This window comes from Pungitius pungitius, chromosome 9, assembly GCF_949316345.1.
Source record: "Pungitius pungitius chromosome 9, fPunPun2.1, whole genome shotgun sequence".
Classification (NCBI taxonomy): Eukaryota; Metazoa; Chordata; class Actinopteri; order Perciformes; family Gasterosteidae; genus Pungitius; species Pungitius pungitius.
Genome location: NC_084908.1, coordinates 16,521,007 through 16,546,993, shown reverse-complemented (window position 1 = coordinate 16,546,993; position 25,987 = coordinate 16,521,007). Strand labels below are relative to the sequence as shown.

Sequence of the window (25,987 nt, the reverse complement as noted above, 5' to 3'; positions counted from 1 at the left end):
GACACTGAGACTTTATGGTTATAATTTTCCGTGTGGTAATAATGAACTAAATGCCAGCATCTACCTCACAAGGCCACACGATTACAATATTAATCCAATCTGTCTTCTTCTTGTCAGGTCATCAGAGCTCAACGGCGCAGGACCAGCAGTACCAACTTCCTGTGGAAATTGACCCTCTGATAGGTACGCTGTCATTCACGACTGTAGACGAGTCCTTTACGAAACGTGAGCTGGTGTATGCATGGAACTCTTATTTTTTTGTATGAATCCTTCCGGCATCGTGGTGACTCATTGACGGTCTGCAGCGGCGTGTCCCTGGACGCCAGATTAGAGTTGTTTCTCAGCGCTGCCCCAGTTCACTCCTCATGATATAGGCCCTGCTCTCACACTAAACCATTTGCATGCAAATTGGAATGCAATGAGCTGTGGCCTAGGCGGGCATTTCATCATCAACTCCCCCCCGCTTCCCCCCCCTCTCCATCGTCCCTGCCCTCCCTCCCTTTTCTGCATCCTCTTTGGTTTAATTTGAGCGGAGGGAAAGGACGCGTGTCAATGGAAATGAATATGAATGTGGTAATAATGTGTGATTGAGAATGCGCGGCGGACGGCTGTCAGGACAATACTGGCGCCTCTCATCCTTCACGACTTGTTGATGAGCAGGAGAGGAGTGGCGAGCCGCCGTGATGTACGGCGTGCACTGGTGCAGCGGGGGGAGAGACGAGCCGCTTCTATCTGCCCCCCCCCCCCCCCCCCCCCCCCCCCCCACCGCCGCCGCTTTGCTGCAGCCCCTCAGAATCGTACACACAGAATCTCTGCATGGCTTCCCCTCCGTCAGGCAGAATAAAATAAATAGTTGTCCTTCAGTATCTGTAGTGCACATTTCTATGAGAGCTCGTCAGTGTGCGTGTGGGGTTTTTTTTTCTTCTCAGGTTAATTTCATCCAATACAATCCAATTTAATCTTTTCTTTGACACTTTGTCAACGTTTCTAACACTAAAGCATAAATAATGCGTGGTGCTTTTCGGGGGAGGTAGATGTTTCTTTTTTTGTGCTTGTCAGTAAAATATTTACACTGTTTGCATTCCAGGCAGAGTCTGACCCAAACACAGTAAATTGAGGATGAGTGCTGAGCGGATTGTTGGCTGTGGGAAATTTTAAATAATGGGATTGATATTTGCTTGTAGCAGCTCTGCTCGGTGCGCGACCACCTTCTCCTGCACCTGTTCTCCTTAACAATGGACACATCCCAGTTAAGAGAAGAAAAAAAAAAGATACCACTTACAAAAGAGAGACCGTCGATAAATTTGGCATTGACTAAATTACACACCCGCGATGAACTTACTGTGTGTGTTCTGACTCGAGTGCTGTGCCGGGCTCCCTCTATCATTACTGTTTGACTCTCCCGGAAAATGTGAAGTCCCGCAAACTTAACATCCAAGATGTTTTATGTTTTCTCTCACAAATCGTCTTTGCACTGTTCGCCTAGAGCTTAAGTGGCGGCCTGAGTGCGAGCTCCCATGGCTGAAATACGTAAACCGTTAACTATGTGCGTTGGATTACGGATTTAGTAGTTTTGTGCACGTCGGGATATTTTTAACATGTACCTTTTATTTTTGTATTCACTTATTTAATTTTCCCTCCTGCAGCCAGCAACGTGGGCAGCCATCGCCGCCAGATCTCTGACCTGCTAGATCAAAGCATTCAGATCAGCTCGCAGTGTTTCGTCATCACGGCCGACAACCGCTTCATCCTGCTGTGCGGTTTTTGGGACAAGAGCTTCCGGGTTTATTCGACCGACTCAGGTAACGTATAAACCATACCAAACCATTCGGGTAAACCATTTTGGAGTCTCAACATGAGTCTCTCAGTCTCACAGCAGACGAAAGCCGAAACGCAACGGATGGCTATAGAAATCATTTTACAGTTTAGTTGGAACCGAATAAATTTAACGGACACATATTCGCATGAGTCACATCGGGGTGGATTTTTGTACAATTCAATTAGCTCTGATTTCTCAATAGAAGTCTGTCTCCCAAGCAAATACCGCCATGAAATCTGATCAACACATTCAATCTTTTGAATGAACAAAGTTCAGGATGTAAGTCGACCTCATCGCCTTTCCTCTAGCGCCCTCCTCAGGACAAGCTGGTCTAGCTCCACTACTCGTGGAAAGACACAAAAAAACCACAGTACGTTTTTCCTTTTGTCTTGTATTATGGCGTGCAGTAAACATTGCAGCCTCTAGCAGCCACTAGTAGACTGAAGAGTCTCAATACTGTAAACAAGTCTCAGCTGATTTCTGCAGCTGCAGCTGTACCATGAATGTGCTCATTAAATTGTACCACTCTTTATTTTCTCATTTTCATGCTGGTTCACAGAATTTTTATTCTCAATTGCTGCTTAATACATAATAATAATAAAAATAATATCTGGACTGCATCACAAAATGTAACGTCCAGTCATACAATTATGATAAATGAATTGGAAAAATTTATTGCATAAATAATGCTCACCTCATTCTAACATGTGCATGCATTGCATGTGTTCTTGAAAGTAATCATACGGTTGCTCCCAGCGGATTTCGTTTCATTGTGTCTTGCTCACGTGCAATGCAGACATTTTCGCACACACGGGCGCCGTCGGGTCAGGGGAAATAAATGAAACCGCCCGACGCGTCCTCCGCGCGCCCCGCTTCCTCCACTCTTCTCCCCCCCCCCGAACCCCTTCAGAATCTTACTCACAGTCTATACAACAGACTCGGATTCAATTTCTATAGGCCAGGGCCTCCCTGTCTTCAACAGGGGAGGGCGGGACGGAGGGACGGGAGCACGGAGATGGCTCTATTGTGTGACTGCCAGCGAGGTGTGCGGCTGGAACGTGAACACGGGTTTAATCGTACACGCTCAACAGCTGCCACCGTGGTCTCTGAAGCCCCCGGGTTAAAGGACTGGGGGATTTTATCAATTACAAGACTTGATTGGTACACGTGCACCAAACCCACACGCCTGCATGCACACACATTCAATTGAATGTGTCTTTGTGTGTGTGTGTGTGTGGGTGGGGGAGCGGCTTGAGTGTGGCAGCCATCATTACCTATTCCCGCTGTTCATGAAGACGTCAAACATTTTACATCTTTGATGTCTCCGTTCTTCTTCTGAAGTTCAGTCCAAACGCCCAGTTTCACCACATCGCTCGTCTCTCCGGCGGGATGCAGCTTAATTATCTGATGGCACGGAGATTTCTGACACAAACCAACCCTCTGATGACTGCAGAGGTCACAGTATGAGCAGCGTAATGAGTATTAGACAGCAGACAGTGGAGCTGTGGTCTGGAAATGTGACACCCGTCTGTATATATACACACACGGAGCGCACTGCATGTACACGGACACACACACACACACACACACACACACACACAGAGAGGTGGAACAAATATTTATTCTCGTCTGGGAATTAGTAGATGTCTTATTTCGGGTGGATCCAATTTCCAAGCAGACGGATGCACAACAAACAAATAGCCCCAAAAAAACAGGCAATTAATCCACACTCACTTTTTGTCTTTTAAGTGCAACATGAATTTATGTGCTACAGAACAACCAAATGTCATACTCCAAATTGTATCCATTCTAAACGCAGCACTCTCCTGCAGGCAAACTGACTCAGATCGTGTTCGGGCATCGCGACGTGGTGACGTCCCTCGCTCGCTCCGAGTCCTACATCGGAGGAGACTGCTACGTGCTGTCGGGCTCCAGAGATGCCACCCTGCTGCTGTGGTACTGGAACGGAAAGCTCAACAGCATTGGAGAAAGCCCCGGCAGTAAGTACACAGGCAAACCCGCCCCGATGTGTGAGCACGCGCGCACACACACACACACACACACACACACACACACACACACGGCGTACTCTCTCCCAGACAGTTGTGACTATGTGATTTACGGCCTCCCTCTGTAAAGTAACAACTAGTTTCGTGTGACCGGGCCAGGCCTCCTGCGTACAGATTGGATTTCGCAGCACTGTTGCAGGGGGAACAGCTTTCGATAATGTGCTTGAGATGGTGTGTGTGTGTGTGTGACCAGATATTGTGTGTGTGTGTGTGTGGGGGGGGGGAGTGAATCTGTCTTTAATGTGAGTGAAAGTGTGGGCCACTTAGAGACGTTAAATGTGATGTTGGGGGTCGCCCGCCTGCAGATGAAAGTTCACCACCATCTGAGGGTCGCGGGGTCACGCTAGTCGATAAAAGTGAAAAATGTCATGGGCCTCTCTTACGTTACCATAACATATGGCATTAGCCATGATCAAAGCATTGCACACACATTGCTCAGCCCTTAGTCAGCTCCATGCTAATTTGGTCAGCTTGGATTGCCGTACATGTTGTTAAGTGATCTTTTACAAATGGGCTGAAATTTATGACTAATTGTGATTTGGTTAATAAGGCACGTTGGTTTAGGATTTGGGGGGACGGCGTAGATTGTACGTTCATGTTGGAAGCTAGAAGAATATTTTCCTATTCCAGATAATGTATTCAGATTCAGATTTGTTTTCCTATGTGTCCAACTTTACTTTCCCTCAACGAAAAAACATAACGGCTACGTTATCGTGATAAAACATCGGGGCATTTTAAATTAAGGATATACTGCTTACATTAGATTCTATTGGAGAATATTTTAGCAACATTGCGATGTGTCTGGAATCATATTGCAATCATCCTAAAAGCAGATCATTTGCATCGCCTTATTGTGGAGCAATGCTTGTTGCAAGGTTACATGAGAATTTTAATTAACTGAGGAAAATTGCATTATCTGCACTGTAATTTTTCACCTTTAACAATAGACTTATTATTTTAGCAGAAGAGATTGCGTTTTAATTGATTTGGGGAGTCATTGTATGCATAAATGGGTGTACATGCCAAGGCATGAGCTCAACATTGTCGTGAGCGCGATTGTTTTCGGTGCAGCCTCAGTCGGCTCAAGAGGAGCAGACAAAGCAAGTCGTCATCCCGGCCCCTCGCCACCACAATGTGACGCTCCATTGCCCCGGACCGCAGAAGGCTCTCCCAGACAGGAAGCTTAACTGCACACACACACACACACACACACACACACACACACACACACACACACACTGGAAACCCTTTTGGACCCCTTTTCTTTATTCCTTTTCCAAAAAACCAAACACTTTCAGGCTAAAGTCTCTCCAAGAGCACATGCATACGCACACATTGCTTATCATGCAAAATGCCCCGCGAACATCCCACACACTTCATAAGCTTGAGACAAATGTCTCTGAATGGCTGATACGCTCATGCACTCGTTGCACACCCGGTTCCCGCTGCAAACAGATGTGTTTGTCGTTGTGCACAGCGGCAAGAGATGCTGCAGACACCAGCGCCATCTGCTGGTCACAGAGGGGAAACCACTTGAATCTATTTAGTAATAGTATAATAATAATTGAACACTGTATTTCTTCAAATGAATTGGACAGTCTGAAGATTACAATATTGTGTAAACAACTGTAGATTATCTGATTGGTCTAAATAATTATCAGACGCACCAAATTTACATTTATTATCAAGCATATTATAGGTTTGTGTTTAATGGCATTTGACTCAGTCGGGTTTCTAAATAATCTGCTTCTGAGCTCAAAGGATACCCAAGTGCTGTGTATGACTATGAAGAAGGGGAGATCAAGAATGGAGCTGTTCACCAGTCTCTATTTGCACACACACACACACACACACACACACACACATACACACACCTTGTCCACACATGTCTGGATAGCGGATACCCACCTCAAGTGTCCCAGCTTTAGCCATATACAGGTATAAGATTGTAATCAGATGTGGCGCTAATTCAAAACAAATGGCGGGTAGAGGCTGAGAAGGTTAACTGATACACCAATATATCAGCTTTATTGATCTACTCTGAGCAAAATCCACCATCGTGCTTTAATCCACAGGCTTGTAGGTCATGCGTTTGCTTTTAGAGACGATAAGGATGTTGCCCAGTCAGCTAAATGAAATGTAGATGTTTAGGCTGCTCGCCGGGTAGATCGACCTGAGCCAGAGTTCAGCCATCTGATGTGTATTTGGGCAGAAGGGGCGCACGTGGGAAGTTTAAAAATCAATCATTATTACCAAGTTTTTGTGTTTGGTGATTTTATATTATGAGCCTCCTGATCTCTCTTAATAGTACCTGAATAACATGAATACTGAATATTTCTATCAGAAACAATTCATTCAAGTAACGTCTTGTTACATTCGAGTCACTTTGTCTTTGTATTGGATGGTTTTATTGAAAAAGAGACGCTGTCTTCAGCTTTAAAGAAACGTTCTACTTAAACTAATTAAGTTTAACAGTAGCTGTGGCTTTTGGGAGAAAACCAATACGTCTTCTTAGTGAACCTGTATTGAGTTTTATGTCCTATAAATGCGTTATAAACTCAACAGTTTGGCCAAGTCAGCAAGGAATTACACCTCCTTTTCAAGACTACCCAAAAAGCTTTGTACACCACTGGTATCTATTTTACTTAAACTATAATGCTGTGGAGCACAGTTTCTATGAAAATTAGTGTCACAAAAAACATAACCCTATAATGAGCATATCCCTCGTTAGAGGCTGAACTTGACTGGTGACAGCGAAATTATTGGTCACTACGTGTGCATACACACACAGTTCTAAAATCACACACACTTTGTGACTTGGGACACGTCTCTCTTACTCTCCATGTATACACCCCCCACCCCTCCCCACCGTAGTAGTGCAGGAACATCTGGATCCGGTGAAGGCAGTGAGGCTTTAAATGATGGGGAGAGGGAGCGGGTGACAAGTGCTAGAAAGGGAGAGTGAAGGAGGAGAGGAGTGTGTGTCTGTGTGAACGAGAACAGGCTTGAAGTCTGTTGCCACAAAGTCCTTATCGATAGGCTCTTGGTGCTTAGTTCTATAGATACTTGTTTGCTTTGGCTTAATGTGGTCGTTTTTTTTACCAGTGCATTTGTTTCAGCATCAGTAATAGTAATAGTACTTTTATTTAGCACGTTGCTTCATCTAGTAACCAAAAGTGTTGCTATAATTTTTACTGCGACGCTGCTGTCTGAGGACCTCTTCTGTTTGTGTGTTCCAGCGGAGTTCACTACACCTCGGGCCATCCTGACGGGCCACGACTGCGAAGTGACGTGTGCGAGCGTGTGCGCAGAGCTCGGCCTCGTCATCAGCGGCTGCAAAGGTGGGACTTCCTGTCCCTCTTTATCGAAGCTACCATTCCAAGTCCCGTTTCATATTTCTGACTTTTTTTTTCCCCCCTCGTTTGGTTCAGAGGGTCCTTGTCTGATCCATTCCATGAATGGGGACCTGCTGCGGACCCTGCAGGGCCCGGAGCAGTGCCTGCGGCCCCGCCTCATCCAGGCCTCCGCCGAGGGCCACTGCGTCATCTACTACGACAAGGGACACTTCTGTCACTTCAGCGTCAACGGCAAGCTGCTCGGCCACATGGAGGTGGAGGACAGCATCAAGGTGAGGGCCTCTCACATCTGCGCCAGGTCAGCGTAGAGAAAGTCCTCTTACTGATTAAAGGCTTTCTCGTGGTTTGAGATGTGAGAAAGGTAAAGGTCTGCACGCCTCAGGGGGGGAGAGGGGGAGGGGGGGGGGGCAACCGCGGCTTCACATCGCATTTTAATTCCCTTTCGCACGCAATGCAGCAGAGGAAATGGTCCTTTTGATCCCCGCCCCCCCCACAACCCCCCGGTTGTCGGGTCAAATTGCGTCAGCGGCGGCGGTGTAGAACATTCCAGGGGAGCGGTCGGCTTCGGACACCGACGCCATTAACCACCCTGCGGCATGCGGGACGACACATTCCCCGTTTCCCACATTTCCTCCCTGGGGGTTAGAGTGACACGAGATAGCGGCTACCGCCTTTGGTGCCGCGACCCTTTGTTTCCGGTTTGGCCTGGGAAATGTAAGCCAGCTCTGACAGACAGCCGCACGCCTGGTTCCCATTAAGGGCGCTCTCTCTCTCTCTCTCTCTCTCTCTCGCTCTCTCTTGCTCTCTCTCTCTCTCTCTCTCTCTCGCCCCTACACAGAGCCAGAAGTGTAACCGGTAGAAGACGTGATTAATGAGCAACGGCAGACAGACGCTGATTGATCGTGTTAAAATCAGAAGGCAGGGTTGTAACCGCCTGGATTGCAGAATACTTCATTTACGTCTTTGAGAGCGAAGTGATGGGGTTTTAAGCGCTTTCCCAGAGTTCCTTTTTAGAGCGCCGAACGCTGTGGGCCGCTGCCAGCCTCGTCCTCTCTCTCTCTCTCTCTCTCTCTCTCTCTGTGTGTCTCTCTGGTGCCGCTGTAAATTCCAGCCTCGTCAGATTGCATTAGCAAATTCCTAACATCTTGGAGCGAGGCCTCGAGAATTCGAACCCCCCCCCCCCCTTTAGCTCCATCCCCGCGGGTTGGAAAACATTATTTAGTCCGCATACATACCAGAATTAATCTTCTCAGGCCTCAGAGCCTCAGCGCGGTGTGACTCCAGGAGACATAAGTGTTTGTCCTGGCCTGCAGTATCCACTTAGAAGGGCTGAGAGAGAGCGAGGGGATGCTAGATGACAGGCGAACAGTAGGCATCCTAGTCTAATGGCAGAAGCCAGTGACAGAGGCCATGCTGAACGGATTACAGTCTCTTAAGTACTAGTATAACTCAGTGTAACGGGGGGGATTAACAGCACCATAAATTTAACTTTTTACCTTCCCCTGCCTCAAAATCCGCCCACTGTTCCCCCCCGAAAGAAGTAGGAAATATGGGCATTGAAGGTGCATGTGTTTCTGCTGGAGTCATTTTTTTTTTTTGACATCTGAGCCAGGGTGGACATCTTAGCTCCCGCAGAGCCGTCGGCCATCTTGTTTGGCCGCCCGGTTGCACTGATTTATAAGGTCTGTCTGCAGCCTCCTACCTGGCCTGGCTGACATGTCTGCCAGCTCTCCTGCCTCCTGCTGAGTTTCACTAAGGTCATGGACTCCATTAGTAGATACACGGGTACATTAATAGAGCGCTGTAACCGGTGAATAGCTCTTACGCTATTTTTTTTCTATTATTAAGTGACAGGGTCTATAGTTCCCTTCAGCTCTAGTTTATTTAATGTCTTTCAGCTTAATGTTTTATTTAACTTTACTCTTTTGGTTCACTCTCAGCTCTTATCAACCTTCTTTCCAGCAACGCAATGTAAGGAAATAAAAGTTAAAAAAACATTAGGCTTAGAAGAAAAGTCCAAAAAGGGAAAAACACCTTCAGTCAAAAAATGCTTTGGGAAAAAAAGGTAAAATATGTCCGGTAGAAAAAAAGTACAAATATTATGGGTCAAAAAATCTGGAAAAAAAAGGTTGAAAACATTTATAAAAACAAAAAAGTCCAATATTGGGTCAAATGTTTTGAAAAAAAGTAAAAATATGTTAAATAAACTGTCTAAAAACGTCATGGAAAATATGAGGTCACATAATGTTTTGAAAAAAAAAATGATGTTGGTTTGAAAAGTCTAAAAATATTACATTTTTTTTAAAGAAAAAAGTTATATACAGCCTCCATTAACTCTTATTTTGACTGGTTGTGGGAATAGGTAACGTGTTTATCTTCTGTTGCACCCAAGTGGCCAAAAATGTAATCAATGCCGGTATTTAAATTCACTTCATCGATCACAAACGAAGCGTCGTCTTTTTCGTCGCTCGTCAGATCAACTCAGACTGTTGATCCCCAAAATCGAAAATGACAATCCACACAAAACAGGTCCACACCACACCAATAAAAAACCAGGCGCCGCGCTCCCTTCCCGGGCCGTGAACCAGCAGCACGCTCCACGTGCCTCGTCTAAAGGCGGCGGTGAAACGGGGCTCATTTAACTCCTGCTGTGCTCCTCACGCCTCATTCAGGCTGTAATCTTTCTGCTTTCATCCTCTGTTGAAGAGTCATTTATGTTTTCCCGACCAAGTCAAGTTCCTGAAAGTCACTTCGGGTCGTGGAGGTCTTCCATTGAATGCTCTCATGCTGGCCCGATGATTAAAGCGCTGCCATGAAACCACAGAGAAGAGCCCCTAAATTAGTGCCATTTGCTCCTTTTTTTTGGAACTCAAATTCCGCCTCGTCATCTCCATCGCCCCGGGGGCCGCTTGCTGATTGATGCCCCCCGACTAAATAGACTCCCAACGCGAGGTTTGATTTGTGCAGGCCCGAGTCCCGGGGGGGCCGTTACGGTTTAGCAGGAAAAAGCAGATGAGACGAGTAAATCTCTCCGAGGCTCCGCTGTGGGGAGCCTGGTCAGCGCACACAACGCCCCGAAAGGATGACGCTGCTGACCTGGGACCTCTCGCCTGGGGTCACGTGACCTCGCAGTATGAGCTTAACTTTGACACTGAGAGATAAACTGGTCCCAGATCACCAACCCCCCCCCCCCCATTCAAAGACGGTTAATGCCAGCTTTGAGGAGCTTTATTGCCAGTTGTCTCGGGCATTGAAGGACGCTTCAAAGATGATCAAAAGGCCGCAGCAGAGTCACTCGCGTTGTGCAGCATGTTTTGGAAAAAAACGACGCCTGGTATCAGAGGTGTGGACTCGAGCCATGTGACTTGGACTCGAGTCAGACTCGAGTCATGAATTTGATGACTTGAGACTCAACTCGACAAAACGTACAAAGACTTGCAACTCGACTTGGACTTGAACACCGATGACTCTTGACTTGACTTGGACTCGAGCCTTTTGACTCGAGAAGACTTGCTACTTCCCATGAAAACTGGGGGAAAACATTTTCACACCACCGCGCCGCTCTGTTTATCTGCATCTGTCAAAAAAATGTGCGCCACCTGTATGCAGAGAGCGCGCGCTGCCTGAACAACATCCAATCACTGCAGTCCATTTGACCGTATCAACGAGACAGCTCGTTCATGGTTACAAAAATCGGGATTTTTGAACCCGGATTCAGACTCCGATGGAAATCCTCGCCAACATTATGTCAACGTCCGTTTTAAAGTAGTGTAATGAGCTGAGTTAAAGTTATTAGTTAATCAGTTATGCAGATGTTGCATGTGTTCACGTTATGCTCTGTTACCAGCTGTAGTTACGCGAGACAACCCGAGTTTTGGGGGGCCGTGTATGCGGAAGTGTTCGTTCGGCGTGGTGACGGCCAACAGTGACCGAAGTTGAGTTGTTTTATATAAATAAATGCAGCGGAGTTGCAAGCCAGTCATCGCCTCCTTATTTACGCTGCAGCATTGGGGTGAGCGTTACAGCACTATAACACAGTCACAGTCCATCCACCATTACCCTTCCCTTCGTAGTCTAGGTCTGTGAGGCAGCGCACCATCACCCAGGGTTCCTCGTCCCCACTATAATAAAAGGACTCGAAATGACTCGAAACTAGAATGGTACGACTTGTGACTCGACTTGAGACTTGTTAGTTGTGACTTGTGACTCGACTTGGGACTTGCTTTGTCTTTGACTCGACTTGACTCGGGACTCGAGGGCAAAGACTTGAGACTTGCTTGTGACTTGCCTAACAGTGACTTGAGACTTGCTTGTGACTTGCCTAACAGTGACTTGATCCCACCTCTGCCTGGTATCTGGTTAGTTCGACTGCCCTCGGGGTGGTTTTCTGCTCTGAAGATGGGGGGGGCAAACCTCAGTGTGCTGCCAAAAGGCTGTGGTTCAGTGTGCGATGGATGGAGATCCTGATGAGCAGCAGTAGCTGGTTATGCGCTGTCAGGCCACTACCATTCATCGGACATATCACTGTGACAGCTGTAACATCCCAGAACCAAAGACTGGACAGTATTTAAGGAAAAGATTTAACCTCTTCTTCTGTGTGTCGGATAGGCCATGTATCTGAGTCGGGACGGCCAGTACCTGCTGACGGGCGGCGACGGAGGGGTGGTGTCCGTCTGGCAGGTGCACAACCTCAAACAGCTGTTCACCTACCCGGGCTGCGACGCGGGAATCCGCTCTATGACCATGTCACATGACCAAAGGTAACAACGCCTACACGGGCTCGGTGTCAATGCCTTCGGCGTTCCGCTGTCGATGCAAAACAAAGTGTGTGGACCAACTGGACCTCACCATGTTTCCCTCCTAACTAAGGTGCATCATAACTGGCATGGCGTCCGGGAGCATCGTGCTCTTCTACAACGACTTCAACAGGTGGCACCACGAGTACCAGACCCGGTACTGAGCCTGGACCTGGACCCGAGCAGCGTGCGCGCTCATCAAAGGCACTATTCTGTCCGTATCCTGAATGTATCTCAGTGAAAGAAGCAACTCCTGTCCCGTTGTAGTAAAAGAATCTGAACTATTTTTAAAATAAAAGGGCATTGCTATATTTTGTAGAAGGGATAGGAATCTTTCATATAAATCACAGGGGGTGGGTTGTGTTACTGTGCGGTTAAAAACAGATCTATTTTTAGCTGTGAGAGTCTATTTTCGTCTCCTCTGGAAAACAAACTCTGGATTGGTGAGGAGCTGGTGAGAACCTTTACTGACACAAAAGTCCAAATATTTGTGTATTTTAGGGTGAGTGATTTTTCTTCTTTCCTGTAGGTGTGTGTGTGGGGATTTATCAAGCTATCATTCACTTTTAACATGCTTTTTTGACAACACAGTTGGTATTTAGGAATTATTTGAATAAGAATATTGGACAGAAGGCTAGACAGAGGGAATATAAATACCTATGTATTCTATTAAATTGTACTCCTCCATATTTAAGATATCCATTCCCTCTGTACTTCTTTTGCTTGCTAAGAGATTTCTGTGCATGACTCACATGAAACATCATGATTTAATACTTCAAAAGACTAAAAAACGTCCCACTCAGTGATCCTAAAGAGTCGGATGTCAGAGTCCTGTCAAAGTGACTGAATAAGCAAAAGGGGGGGTGGGGAGGGGAGAGTCTTTATTGATGTCTGTGACGAAAAGACTGAGTGTATGACATCACTAACAGGATGACGTCGTAACAAGTGCCCAAACCACCCTAATTTATATCCAGAGTCCTCTTTGAGTCCCGTCTCTCTAACAGCAGAGTGAGATGTGCAATGACAGGAAGGACCCTCCTTCTCTCACAGGATGAGTGATTAGGTTCCGATGCGACTCATCAATCGCAACGAATTTTCCTTTAATCCACGCTCAAATAAATGTCCACTTGTATCTCTTGATTTTGGGGGGAAATGTTCATTTGAAGTTTGTGCTTTAATGTGGTTTGAAGTTCTGGTTGTATAAGAACTACGGTTAACTATCAACCAGAGGTTTTTTTTGCAATCATTTGAGTGTTTGTGTGGCGAGTTCTGACAATAAAATGGCATTTTATAACTTGAAGTGCTCTTTTTATTGAGGGAACATCTTACTATGAATAATTGACTCAATAGTGACCCCTAGTGGCCAACTGCATGTACCACAGACACAAGACAAGACATTAAAAGTGAAAAGTACACTACATTTTTTATTAATTATTTTTAAAACTGTCTTGACATTTTAATATTCTTTCGTCACTTTTTGACATTCAATACTTTTTTCGGCATTTATACATTTTAATGTGCGTAAAATGATATACTATGGAGTTTTAAACATACTGTAAAAAATAGAATTCTCAACAGACCTTACCATGACTTTTTTTAGACGAACTGTAGGTCTTGATGACATTTAGATGCAAAAACAATGATACTTACCTACTACTATGCACTGACTTATTTCAACACTTTTTAAGTATACTTATATATATGTATATATTTTTTTGACAGTACTAATACTTTGTTGTTTTCGAAATACGGTTTCCTCTACTTTTACCTTGACTTCCACATCTAGTGGCCAATTCCTTGTCACACAGAAATAATCAAACAAATATCCATTTAAAGTCTTTATTGCATTTTTGCTTTTCGGTTTCTAAGCAGTAGGACAAAAAGCAGCCACTCGATGCATAACAGAACATTGCTCCAGTTTTAAAAACTTTTAATACCAATTCCCTTTGCAAAAGGCCTATGGAAGCCTACTTCTAAATACATAACAGGAAGCATGATGTCATGTACCGACCGACGTCTGCAGTGTGCGGGTTCAAAGTCCTAAAGGGGCCCGTTGGGTTCTGAGTAAACGCTGCAGTCTGAAACACGAGTCGCACTGAACAAAAAGAAACGGAAACAAGATGCAAAACTTTCAGTCTCATTTTCAGTCGAGTGGGTTTTGATGAAGGCGTCATAAAGTCATGAGCTTTTCGCTAGTGGTCAGGCACATACCCGTTACCTTGACGACACAATCATTCGTTCGCTTGTTGCTTGCTTTGATTGGTTTCTTGTCGTCCGTGTCCCACTCTAGTGGGGACTAAATCAACTTTGATCCTTTTTCAGTAGTAGCGCAGAGCCGTTCAGTTCGACAAAATCCGATCCTCTAGAAAATAAACCTGCAATCTTCATGATAGTCCAAACTATTTTCTCTCTTGATCACGTACAGCAGTCATGTAAGACTTTGAGGGCCATTAAACAGCTCAGACACACAAAGGCAAAAATCCTCTAAATACCTACAAGATCAGAAATAACCTTTCCTGCCCAAATACAATGCATTTGGAAAAGATACATTAAAAACAGACTTAAAATAGACACACTGCTGTCATTTCTTTTGAAAATTGTATGAAAACAAAACTCTTTCAACTCAAACTCAAATTCTCCATTGTGTTGTGGTGGTGACAGAGAACGTCTCGTGACCTCAGCAACGTAACCCCAAGCTTTCTGGCTAACAAACGAGAGCAGTGGTTCCAGGCCTGGGGGGGGGGGGGGGGGGTCACAAGATAATATGAATACATCGACAGAGAAGGAAGAACAAAAACGTTGTGTTTATTTTAGTTTTTTAAATCCTGATTATGACTTTGTGCTTCTAAATGAAATGGTTATTGTATATCTTTAGGCCCTTAAAGCTCCACAACTCAAACAACTTGAATCTTTGGTCTAAGTGGCCTCGATGCAGAGCACAATTTAAAAACAGCTGTTTGTGTCTTCAGCGGATCTACTGTTACACTTAAAGGCATCATTTCAAGGCAAACTAACTCATGGAATCTATAGATGAAAACGTATAACATACAAAGCATGGGCTTCCTTGTTATCAGCTGCTTGGTGCTTTGTTATGTGTCACCTTCATTTTGTCAACCCACTGAAATGTAAAGTTAACCTTAATAGACTTTGTCATGACTGTGCTAACAGAAAAAAAAACGTTTGGATACAAACAGCCAGGCTTTTAACTTTAGATATGCTGAAATACTTTTATGGGTCATGGATTCAGTCTCTGCTAAAACAACAGAAGTTCACAATGGTGCGTGAGTCATGGATACGTATTTACAGGCAGTCAAAAATGGGCTCATAAATAATATGATTCACATTAGCGTGATACAGTAATGCGGGACTACCAAGGACCAAAAATACTCCTCCAGGTGCATTCAATTCACTCCCTTTCTACACGTCATGTAGTAATAAATACAAACATATATACAATGAACAACCTCTTTGAAAACGACCGGTATCCATCCGCTGCCTCTGGAAACGGAGTTGGATGAGGGTGGGATGCAAATATTCACGCGGGAGTCACTGGCTCAGTTTACAGCCGCAGGAAAAGCTCAAGATGGTGTTTCAACCTCCTTGTCTAACGATACATGAATGTAAAGACGTGGTTGGGTTTGGGAAATTGGCTCCATTTAAATCCTCTCCGTCAGCGGGCTGAGAGAAACGGGACCGGGGGAGGAGGGTGGGGTTGTGGATCTGGGAGGTGTGGAGGGGGGGGAGGGAAACAGGGCTGGATGAGTGGGAGACGGAAATGGAGGTTCTTGTTTGGTTGGGGAACAGAACGGGAAGAACGTGACGGGTTTGATGGGGGGGACGGGGGAAGGGGAGGAAGACCGGGAAGATGCCTCCTCAGTAGGAGAGGAGGGAGGGTGTTGATTGGTGGGAGAAGGAGAAGCAGGTTTGGTGGGTGTAGAGGGAGGAGAAGCAGGTTTGGTGGGTGTAGAGGGAGGAGAAGCAGGTTTGGTGGGTGTAGAGGGAGGAGAAGCGGGTTTGGTGGGTGTAGAGGGAGAAGAAGCAGGTTTGGTGGGTGTAGAGGGAGGAGAAGCAGGTTTGGTGGGTGCAGAGGAAGGAGAAGCAGGTTTAGTGGGTGCAGAGGGAGGAGAAGCAGGTTTGGTGGGTGTAGAGGGAGGAGAAGCGGGTTTGGTGGGTGTAGAGGGAGAAGAAGCAGGTTTGGTGGGTGTAGAGGGAGGAGAAGCAGGTTTGGTGGGTGCAGAGGAAGGAGAAGCAGGTTTAGTGGGTGCAGAGGGAGGAGAAGCAGGTTTGGTGGGTGTAGAGGGAGGAGAAGCAGGTTTGGTGGGTGCAGAGGAAGGAGAAGCAGGTTTGGTGGGTGCAGAGGAAGGAGAAGCAGGTTTAGTGGGTGTAGTGGGAGGAGAAGCAGGTTTGGTGGGTGTAGAGGGAGGAGAAGCAGGATCGGTGGGTGTAGAGGGAGGAGAAGCAGGTTTGGTGGGTGCAGAGGAAGGAGAAGCAGGTTTGGTGGGTGTAGAGGGAGGAGAAGCAGGTTTGGTGGGTGCAGAGGAAGGAGAAGCAGGTTTGGTGGGTGTAGAGGGAGGAGAAGCAGGTTTGGTGGGTGCAGAGGAAGGAGAAGCAGGTTTGGTGGGTGTAGAGGGAGGAGAAGCAGGTTTGGTGGGTGTAGTGGGAGGAGAAGCAGGTTTGGTGGGTGTAGTGGGAGGAGAAGCAGGTTTGGTGGGAGAAGGAGAAGCAGGTTTGGTGGGTGTAGTGGGAGGAGAAGCAGGTTTGGTGGGAGAAGGAGAAGCAGGTTTGGTGGGTGTAGTGGGAGGAGAAGCAGGTTTGGTGGGTGTAGAGGGAGGAGAAGCAGGTTTGGTGGGTGTAGAGGGAGGAGAAGCAGGTTTGGTGGGTGTAGAGGGAGGAGAAGCAGGTTTGGTGGGTGTAGAGGGAGGAGAAGCAGGTTTGGTGGGTGTAGAGGGAGGAGAAGCAGGTTTGGTGGGTGCAGAGGGAGTCTGGCTGGGTCGAGTTGGCGATGGAGGGGGGGAGTCGCGTCTGAAAGCAGCAGGAGGTTCGGACCCTGAGGGAGACGCCGGGAGGCCCTCAGCACTCGGGGAGGGGGAGAAGGGAAGCGCGCTCATTGGAGCAGGAGCAGGAGGTTCGTGTGCGCGGTCACCGTGGCGACGGGAGCGGGGGCCCTCGGGCACAGCGGTGACGCGGGTCTCGGGAGAAGCCGGCGCGGCGGCGTCTCCGGCGCGCGGCGCCTGCCGGTCGGGGGCAGCTGGTCCCGCGGGGGGACGCGGCGCTGTTTGGGGGTGCGGACGACGCAGGCCGGTAAGCGGGAGGGTCTTCTTATCTAGAGCCGTGCTCTGGCAACAATAAAAACAAGACACACCTGTCAGAGACGCTGGATGCGGCCCATTGGACCAATAGAAGCACCAGGAATCTATTAAGGACACTTATTCATTTAGGATAAAAGGATTATTCCTTGTGGGACTTTCTCTAGCAGTTGGAAATGGAATTAAATCAACTAATGTTTTCTGTATAAAGCTACAACCAATGAGCTGCTGACTGTATTCTGTGTTCTTTTCAATGACCTCTATTATTGAACGACACGCACAATGAAACAAGCTGATGGGAATGGACATTTTTTTTAAAAACAACCAAAAGGTGAGTCTGGTCGCTGCTGTTCTCTGCGCAGAGACAAAGGGCAAATGAGAAAGTTCACTTTTGCTTTTTTTAAGTCGTTGCTTCTGGTCTCGAAGCAAAGCCAATGAGGGGGGGGGGGGGGGGTGTCCCCGGTGTGGTTGTTGCTCATTTGCCCCCCCAGCGGTGCGCACCGCGTGCTGTTAGTACGTACCATGGCCGTGGAGCTAATTCGGAGGGGCGCAATGCAGGGAGAGGGGAGAAGCAGAGGGGGACAGAGGCGGCTCTTACTCACGGCTTTCACAAAACAGAAGGCAGCACAACAAGCACAATGACGGCCTCTGCTCAGCTTTTTCCAACTCAGTGCTACTCTGGTGTTTTGGATCGTGGAAACGCGCTCAGGTTTGGAATCAAGAAGACTGAGTTGGAACAAACTGTGGGGCTTTCTGTAAGTGATCAATACACACATCGGATGTCTGACTGACTTCATTCTAAATGGTGGTTATTGTTAATGAAACCATTAGCTTCTATAGCACTGACATTGTCGAATGTATTTAAAAAAAAGACTAAATACAGCAATGCAGCTTATTTTAACCCATTTTAATTCAGAAAAATGAACACTGCTTTTTGGCTGAGAGTCACAGAAGGTATTAACAAATCCTATCAAAACCACTATGTGTTGGTTCTGTTTTTTTTTTTTAAACTAGAATACAATATAGAACAACGTCAGCCCGGCACCGTACAACTGGCAGGGGAACATAGTATTGAAAGCAATCCAGTCACACTGGTTTGCATCGATCTCTTCAGATTTAAACTACAAAATGGTGCCATCTCTTGCCACAAGGTGGCAGCAGAGCTCCACTCACTGAGCAGCGCCGAGCCACCAATTACGTGTGTTCATTTTGATGAGCAATTTTGAATGAGTGGGATTCGAATAAAACGGATGTTGCATCAGCACTGTGAACCTACTAAAGCGGCCGCAGTGACTCATCTCTCCAAACGGAATTTCTTCCCCACCCATAAAAACTTTTGTGACTGATTAAATGAAAATGTGAGCGAAGGGGCAGAATGAAAAGGATGAAACGGTCAACAAGGGTCAGGACAGAGGGCACGGTAGGACAGTATCATTCAGCCGGTTATTGAGAGCAGCTATTTCAGCTGGTGGGGGGGGGGGGGGGGGGGGGTTGGGGAAAGAGGCAGGAAGGAAGGCAGAGAGCGAGGTGGGGGGGGGGGGGGGGGGTTGTTATAGCTGCAGGGAAGTGGGCGGATGGCTGGAAAGGAAGAAGGGAGCAGGAGGAGGAAGGCTATGTAAGTGTGTACCCAGCTCTCTGCTCCAGGCGTCCCCCTTTGGTCCCGGGCGGGGTGAGAGGGAGGGGTGAGGAGGAGGTAGGAGGAAGAGGATGGAGAGGAGGAGGAGGAGGAGTAGGGGGCCGAGGCCAGGTTTTACACCTCAAACTGTCAAATGAAATTTACAACAAGAAATGATGGGTAGTGTGAACTGATGAGAAGAGGGGTGGAGGAAGTCCAACTGTACAACAGGAAGTGATGCAAGTGACGCTCGAAACAGACAGGAAGGAGCGATGTGACGATGCATTCTGCCCTGTCCTAGTTTCCTCCATCATCTCTAAGATCACGTCTCTCATGTTTACAGGAGCCTGGGCCCTGTTTACAGGGCCGTCCTCCCAGACCATGATTGAGGTCAGATATTCTTAGACTGAGTAAGATTCATATTAAAGTGAATTAGAAGGAGCTCAATCTTCTGTATTTGGGTCAGAGATTCCCTTCAGTGTTTGGAAAAGGGCCCGACATGTCCTGCCTCAGACACAATTACTATTAAACCCGAGTCAACACATCAATACAGCAGATTAAAGAGGTCACTCAGCGGTAACAATTATAAATAAAGCTGTAATATCACTTTTTATGTTTACTGAGTGGTGAAATGTTCTTTTTGGCGCTTACCATGATGACGGACACTCCAGCCGCGGTGCTGTCGTACCGAGGTGCAGCGTTAAAGTGCGTCTTCAGTTTACCTGTGACCTCCATCTTCATGTTGTTCTCCACGGCCGCGTCGTCCTGCGCGCGCACACACACACAAACACGCGATGAGGCGACGCGCCACGATCCGCGCCGCGCCGCACAGAGGAGAGGAGCCGCCGCCGCCTCAATGCGCTTCGACCACAAAACACGTGCAACAAGCAGAGAGAGAGAGGGAGAGAGGGACGCGGCATACCGTGACCCAAGGGTGGTGGAGGATGTCCTGAGCTGTGTATCGAGCCTCGGCGTTGACCTGCAGCATCTTTCCAATCAGCTCCTGCAAACCAAACGCACCACATGCTGACTGAGTTTACCCGACTGCTGCTGCTGCAATAATCTGTGAACCCAAGTCTAATGTTCTCTCTCCTTTCAGCTCAGTTTTGATCTCCTCCAAGTTCTGAGGGACTAATCTTCTTGGCTGATGGAGGATCCACTATGTGGACTAGCTAGCTGCTAACTGTATTCTCCTCCTTACTTCTGAATGAATGCAGTGAGAAAGAACCAAAACAGTGAAGTTGCAGACCACAGAATTGAACCCAAATGTTAGTTCATTTACACCTGCACAAAACCTCTGTAGCCCCGTGCTGGGGGGCGCCTACCACTGTGTGGGTGACACGGCCTCTGTAATAACAGTGGGTCTAACTGGCCTGTCTCCCTAATGCATGACACTAATCTAGTGGGTTGAAGGGGTTTCTGTTTTGTTTAGCAGACATTGTCTGCATTACTGCAGAGTGAACCGTGCGGTCCCATGGTAACCATGGTTTGGGTGGTATATAAACTGTTTTGACAGACTTTTTTTTTTTTTACAACAACTCCATTGAGTGAAATGGCAAATTGTTTCGGGCCTCATTCCGATTACATGGAGGTTAGTAAAATCCTTCAGGAAAATGAGTGTGTGTGTGTGTGTGTGTGTGTGTGTGTGTGTGTGTGTGTGTGTGTGTGTGTGTGTGTGTGTGTGTGTGTGTGTGTGTGTGTGTGTGTGTGTGTGTGTGTGTGTGTGTGTGTGTGTGTGTGTGTGTGTGTGTGTGTGTGTGTGTGTGTGTGTGTGTGTGGTTCCTGCCTTGGCTGAGTCAGTGATGTTGTCCCAGTAAGGACTGGGGAAGTCCAGTCGCCCGAGGAGGATCTGTTCAAACAGATCCTCTTGCAGGTTATTCTCACTAAAGAAAAAGGCAAAAACACATAACGTATAACTCACTACACACGGCAGACATCCAGTGTGAAAAAAAACACAGCACTGCACTTTTAAATGATATTAAATGGCCTCACCTGTAACCCATCCTTTAATTATGTGCTTATTATAATAACCGTGAAGTACTTTAGATTAAACGTGGATCACATTGAGTTAAGCCCAATCCTTCCCACGCTGTGGCTGCAGGACGACAGTCCTTCACATGATGAGTAATCACAGCGGCTGTTTGTTTGTGGACCAGGTGGTAAACGGTATGAAAAACAAGTGTGATCTGATATCATATCGCCTCGTCAATCCTGTCCACGTATGTCGTACATGTGTCATCCCCGATTTAATGATGCTGACATGGTTTTTTTATCGGCCAATACAAACTGAGGATGAGTACCTTCTAAATGGAGGGAAGCCACACAGAAGGATGTAAGTGATGACACCCGCAGCCCAGATGTCCACCTTCAGACCATAACTACGGAGAGAGAGGAAGGACATTTGTAAATACTCATTGTATCACTTCTGAATCTTATATTTACATCACAGTGGTATTGCAAAGCCACGTTCTCACTCTGCAATTACACGTAGAATAAACGCTTCCGTTAAAGGGACTCAGAGAAGAGTTTCTTCGCAACAGAGCAACATCTAGCTCACCCTGACTCGGAGATGATCTCTGGAGCCACATAGGTAGGCGTTCCACACACGGTGTACAGAGGTCCTTCCACCACTGTGGCCAGACCAAAGTCCCCCAGTTTCAACGACTTGGTTCCATCTGGATATTCAAACACCTGAAATGCAATGAAGCTCAACTTAAAGCCCACTTGAGCAGCTCCGGAGGGGGGGGGGGGGGGGGGGGGCGCGTGCGAGTGCAGACGCGTACCAGCAGGTTCTCTGGTTTGATGTCTCTGTGGACGATGCTGGCGCCGTGCAGGTACCTCAGGGCTCCAGCCAGATTGTACACCATGACGCAGGCGTCTCTCTCCGTGTATTTGGCCGAGGAGGTGATGGCATCGAACAGGTCCCCCCCCTGTGTGTCACAAGAAAAGCAGCACCGGCGGTCACAGCGACGCAAAAAAAAAAAACGCACGAGAGAAATGCCGGGTCGCGCCCCACGTCCGTACCTTGACCAGCTCCATGACCAGGTAGAGCTCAGAGGGAGTGTCCAGCTCCTCGATCAGCATGATGATGTTGGGGTGTTTCACCTTCCGCAGCACGGCGACCTCATTCTCAATGAGGTGCTCCTGGAAACACACACCAGACACAGAGAGATAACCCGGGTCACCGCGCGCATGGACCCATTCGTGCTAATCAATGCAGACCGGTGGCACAGGCTGCGTGAGAGTCAGTGCCTGTTATGGCGTGTGTGTGTGTGTGTGTGTGTGTGTGTGTGTGTGTGTGTAGGAGTTAGCAGATGGTAAAACACCACCGGCCTGATCCAAGTGTGAGGGATCAGAGGGACGTGCAGGCCACACTTGGGTGTGTGTAGATAATTAACCATTCTTTCAGAGAGCACAGGTCTGACAGCAATAGACACAAAGAGGAAAGAGGGACGAGAAGGAGATGGGGAGGGCAACAGAACAAAAAAAAAAAAAGACAAGAGTGAAACCTTTCCACTGCACTTGGCCTTGTCGATAATCTTCAGTGCAAACTCTTTTCCTGTGGACCTGAGAGGAAACAATGCAATTAGGTCCGGTAATAAAAACGGCAATGATGCCGCGGCAGTATCTGTCATTTCAAATGAAGCAGAGCCTCAGTCCCAGTGAGCAGCAGCTACTGGGAAAGGTTCTGTTTGCTGCATACAAGGAGCGGAGATACGGATACACCGAGGCTCAACAGCTCCCAACGCGCTTTCAACTCCCATCAGGGACGCCGAGTGCGGTCAGAAGTGAGCTGTGTGTTGCCTCTTTAATTTTACCCTACGGTGATGTCATCGTATGCTGCTCATAGAGGCGGGAGGCTTCTACGCCACTGCAGCAAGGTGAGAGGAGACCCAAGCCGAGGTTTAAAAGTTAGCCTTTAACCAATCTAGAGCTTTTCCTGTTTTTTCTTTTTCTTATGTCTCTACTTGCAAAAAAACACATAATTAACGGACTAAAACACTCCAATGGAGTTGCATGTTTGAGCGGGCCTTTTCACTTTTGGTTCTTTTCCAGGAAGGTGCATCAGATGATGTGGCTGCACGTGGTGCACGTCTCATGCAGGTTGCGGCGCAATCACTGCACACATGTTGCCGACTGATTATTAAACCCACTCCGTGTGAGGGAATGTGTTTCACCTACCGCTCCACACACTCTTTGACCACAGCGAAGTTGCCGTCTCCGATGACCTTGCCAACGTCGTACTTGTCCAGGACGGTGGAGGCGGGCGCGTAGCGGTTCCCGTTAACTGCTGAGGAGAAAACGTCAGTCAGAGCGGCTACTCGTGGACACGCGAGTGAGCCGCTCACACACCGAATCAAGGGGGCACCCAAGATGCACAGCCATCTCCTCCGGCCCCGCGGTGGTGAGTATTAAACTGCAGCAGTAATACGTCGGCACACACACACACACACACACAGCGGTAAATAAAAAAAACTCATAGGCAAGTATCCGCTCACACAGCACCCGGGATGATGCACCCTTATCATCCACGCTGGGCCGACTCTTTGTCACTTTTGTTGGGGTAAGCAAAATGTTACCAGTGTTATGTGTCCCGACAGAAAAAAAAGAGGATGACACGACTCAATGTCTTTCCAGCAGCCGGGAGGGTGAGGGAGTCCGTGTAACAGTGTCTCAGTTGGCAGATGAGGTGAATTTGGGGGCGAAGGAGAGGACGTACCCTCTGGACTCAGGCGATCACTCTGCTCCTGGTGGCAGTTTGAGGACCCATTTGCATTGGGGGACGAGATGTGATGTGACGGAGGGATCTGCAGGACGCAAAAAACAAACAAAAATAGAGATGAGAGCCGCGAGACATGTCAACCGTGGTGACCTTAGGATTCCAAAGAACACGCAGAACCTGCTGTGCACGGACAAAACCACGGTTTATCTTTGATACGTCACTTTTTTAGTGACTTTGACCAATGCTACTGTGTTGCACAATTATGTTTCAGATAGTTCAACATCATTTGTATTCCTAAACTAAAAAAAAAACTGTGGCTGTAAGGAACGTTAAGGCATTGTACAAAGTAATAGGCAACAAAAAAATGAATAAAAAGTACAATTTTTTCCATTGACCCTTTCTCATCACTGCACATAAAACCATTATGGCTCCAAATGAATGATTCATTTCTTAAGAGCGTTCTTTCTGCAGCACAGCAGTGGCAATTTCAAAGTTTTATGGCCATAAATGCAGCATTAAAATTCAACCAGTGACCTTTTCCATCATATAAAGTAGTGTTCTGTACCATAATGGACTATACCTCACTGCAAGGATCTATCGTTACGTGTAAAAGGGTAAAGTAAAGTAGAAATGGAACATTGTCACAGTTGTGTTTAGCAGCTATGTTATTGGCATCCTCCCTTCTTGCATTCATTCTACCTCTTACCACTGAATTCCAAAGCTGTCAGTAAATCCTAAAAACCTAGTGTCCCGCCAAAATGAACGTGGATGGATAAGTCGGAACGGTGGCGCTCTGGCGGAGGTTTTTTGCCAGCTGGCTGCAGCCGTTGGAACCTCTGTAGTTTGGGACTAGCATGCAGCTTAGAGAAGAATCCATCAGCAAAAACAGATTAGTGTCCCTATCTCCACTAAAGAAAATGCACCGAGGAGCTACAGCGTCGGCGACATGGATCGTACAACAAGGACCGGTTGGCTCCTAACTGCCAGCCCGTCCGTGACGTGACACGGCTGCTCTTTCATCTGCAGGCTGCCTGGTCGGCAACCTCACAAAGTCTCCGTTTTGTCCATATCTTGAACGTGCATCACAAGCGACGTACATTTCTTCTCTGGATTTGACACTTTTCTAATGATCAAGAAAGTGGCGGTAACGCGCCAAAAGGAGTTTTTTTTATGTCAAACCGTGTTGTTGAACTGCGACATATGACGTCCCACCTTAAAACTGGGGGCGGTCCGGGGACTCGTGGGAGACGGGGTGGAGGACTTGGTGGACTTCGGAGTTGAGATCTGGCTGCTCGAGGCCCCGTTTACTATGTGGAGAGAGAAAGGAAGAGAGCATTGGACGGGGACGTTTGTGCACTATTTGAAGCGATTACTGGGACTTAGGAAGAGACAAAGAGACAAAGAACCCGACGACATGGCGCCGATGCGTTGGGGGACACGTAGGTGTGTGTGGTGACTAGTTCTAACCAACTCACACATTCACACGCTTCCTGCTGGTTCCCTCTGTGGGCTCTTGAGGTTTCACATTCAACTACAATATAAAACCTCCACAACAACAAAAAAGGAGAGCGGCAGCTCTACACAAAAACAAACATCTAGGAATGGTTCTAACACAAGGTTATTTATTTTAAGTGTCACAACCAGGGAACCCATTACTGTTGTGCAGTCTGTGTGCTGAATAAGTGTGATTTGCAAGGCTTCCTCTGTGTTAGTCAGTGACACAGATTCATCACACATACTTTAGTGTGGAACACAGGGAGCGCTGGCACGCAGCGGAGATGCAAGGTGCATTGTTTGAGGTTATTTCTGTCAACAGAAACCACTATCTTGGTTTCTGGCACCAATACAGAGACACGCTGCTTCAGACTTGAACTCTTCTGAGGATAACAACTTCACACTGCCTACATGCTGCGTCTTTGCACTGCTTCACAATTCCTCTCTCACTGTACAAATGCTTTGAGAGGTTTTTTTCTTCTTCTCTCACATAGCATTCCTTTATCGTGTTTTCATGAAGGCGCTTTTGCGGCACTGTCTGGGAACATTTGAACGCAGGCATCAGCTCTTCACGTGCCAAAAAGTACAGTTTAACACTCGATCGATCACTAAAGCACTATCGATTTTTCACAAAAAGAGAAAAACAACCCACGTACCCGGCTTCTGATGAAAGGCAAACTGTGTGTCGGCATCATGAGCCTCACCTGGGGATTTGATTGGAGACTGGCTGGTGGAGTAGTGCACAGGTCGCCTTGCTGCAACGCACATGGGGGACACAGAGAACAGTCACGCGAATGTCGTTGGGTTTA

The 25,987-nt window shown here is 47.2% G+C and overlaps 2 protein-coding genes across 16 annotated transcripts in view; one reads left to right on the top strand and one right to left on the bottom strand.

Annotated features, from left to right (window-relative positions):
* lrba (LPS-responsive vesicle trafficking, beach and anchor containing) overlaps nt 1-13,340 on the top strand; it is a 152,715-nt gene extending 139,375 nt beyond the window's left edge. For all 6 annotated transcript variants that reach the window (XM_037471218.2, XM_037471217.2, XM_037471216.2 and 3 more), the window contains 7 exons: nt 118-183; nt 1,647-1,802; nt 3,652-3,819; nt 7,128-7,229; nt 7,320-7,516; nt 11,853-12,004; nt 12,114-13,340. In XM_037471218.2, coding sequence (XP_037327115.2) covers nt 118-183; nt 1,647-1,802; nt 3,652-3,819; nt 7,128-7,229; nt 7,320-7,516; nt 11,853-12,004; nt 12,114-12,204 — 932 coding nt within the window. In that variant the 3' untranslated portion in view covers nt 12,205-13,340. The remainder of the gene's footprint in view (nt 1-117; nt 184-1,646; nt 1,803-3,651; nt 3,820-7,127; nt 7,230-7,319; nt 7,517-11,852; nt 12,005-12,113) is intronic.
* A 525-nt stretch (nt 13,341-13,865) lies between these two features.
* dclk2a (doublecortin-like kinase 2a) overlaps nt 13,866-25,987 on the bottom strand; it is a 29,620-nt gene continuing 17,498 nt past the window's right edge. For 3 of the 10 annotated variants that reach the window (XM_062564280.1, XM_062564277.1, XM_062564279.1), the window contains exons 6-18: nt 25,835-25,933; nt 24,897-24,991; nt 23,682-23,769; nt 23,144-23,252; nt 22,471-22,528; nt 21,986-22,105; nt 21,745-21,891; nt 21,519-21,652; nt 21,262-21,339; nt 20,748-20,844; nt 19,884-19,964; nt 19,613-19,726; nt 13,866-17,376 (exon numbers count right to left, since the gene is read on the bottom strand). In XM_062564280.1, coding sequence (XP_062420264.1) covers nt 15,697-17,376; nt 19,613-19,726; nt 19,884-19,964; nt 20,748-20,844; nt 21,262-21,339; nt 21,519-21,652; nt 21,745-21,891; nt 21,986-22,105; nt 22,471-22,528; nt 23,144-23,252; nt 23,682-23,769; nt 24,897-24,991; nt 25,835-25,933 — 2,900 coding nt within the window. In that variant the 3' untranslated portion in view covers nt 13,866-15,696. Of the gene's footprint in view, nt 17,377-17,867; nt 17,881-18,973; nt 19,109-19,612; nt 19,727-19,883; nt 19,965-20,747; nt 20,845-21,261; nt 21,340-21,518; nt 21,653-21,744; nt 21,892-21,985; nt 22,106-22,470; nt 22,529-23,143; nt 23,253-23,681; nt 23,770-24,896; nt 24,992-25,834; nt 25,934-25,987 lie in introns of all 10 variants that reach the window. The other 7 variants (XM_062564278.1, XM_062564284.1, XM_062564281.1 and 4 more) reach the window with 5 other exon arrangements.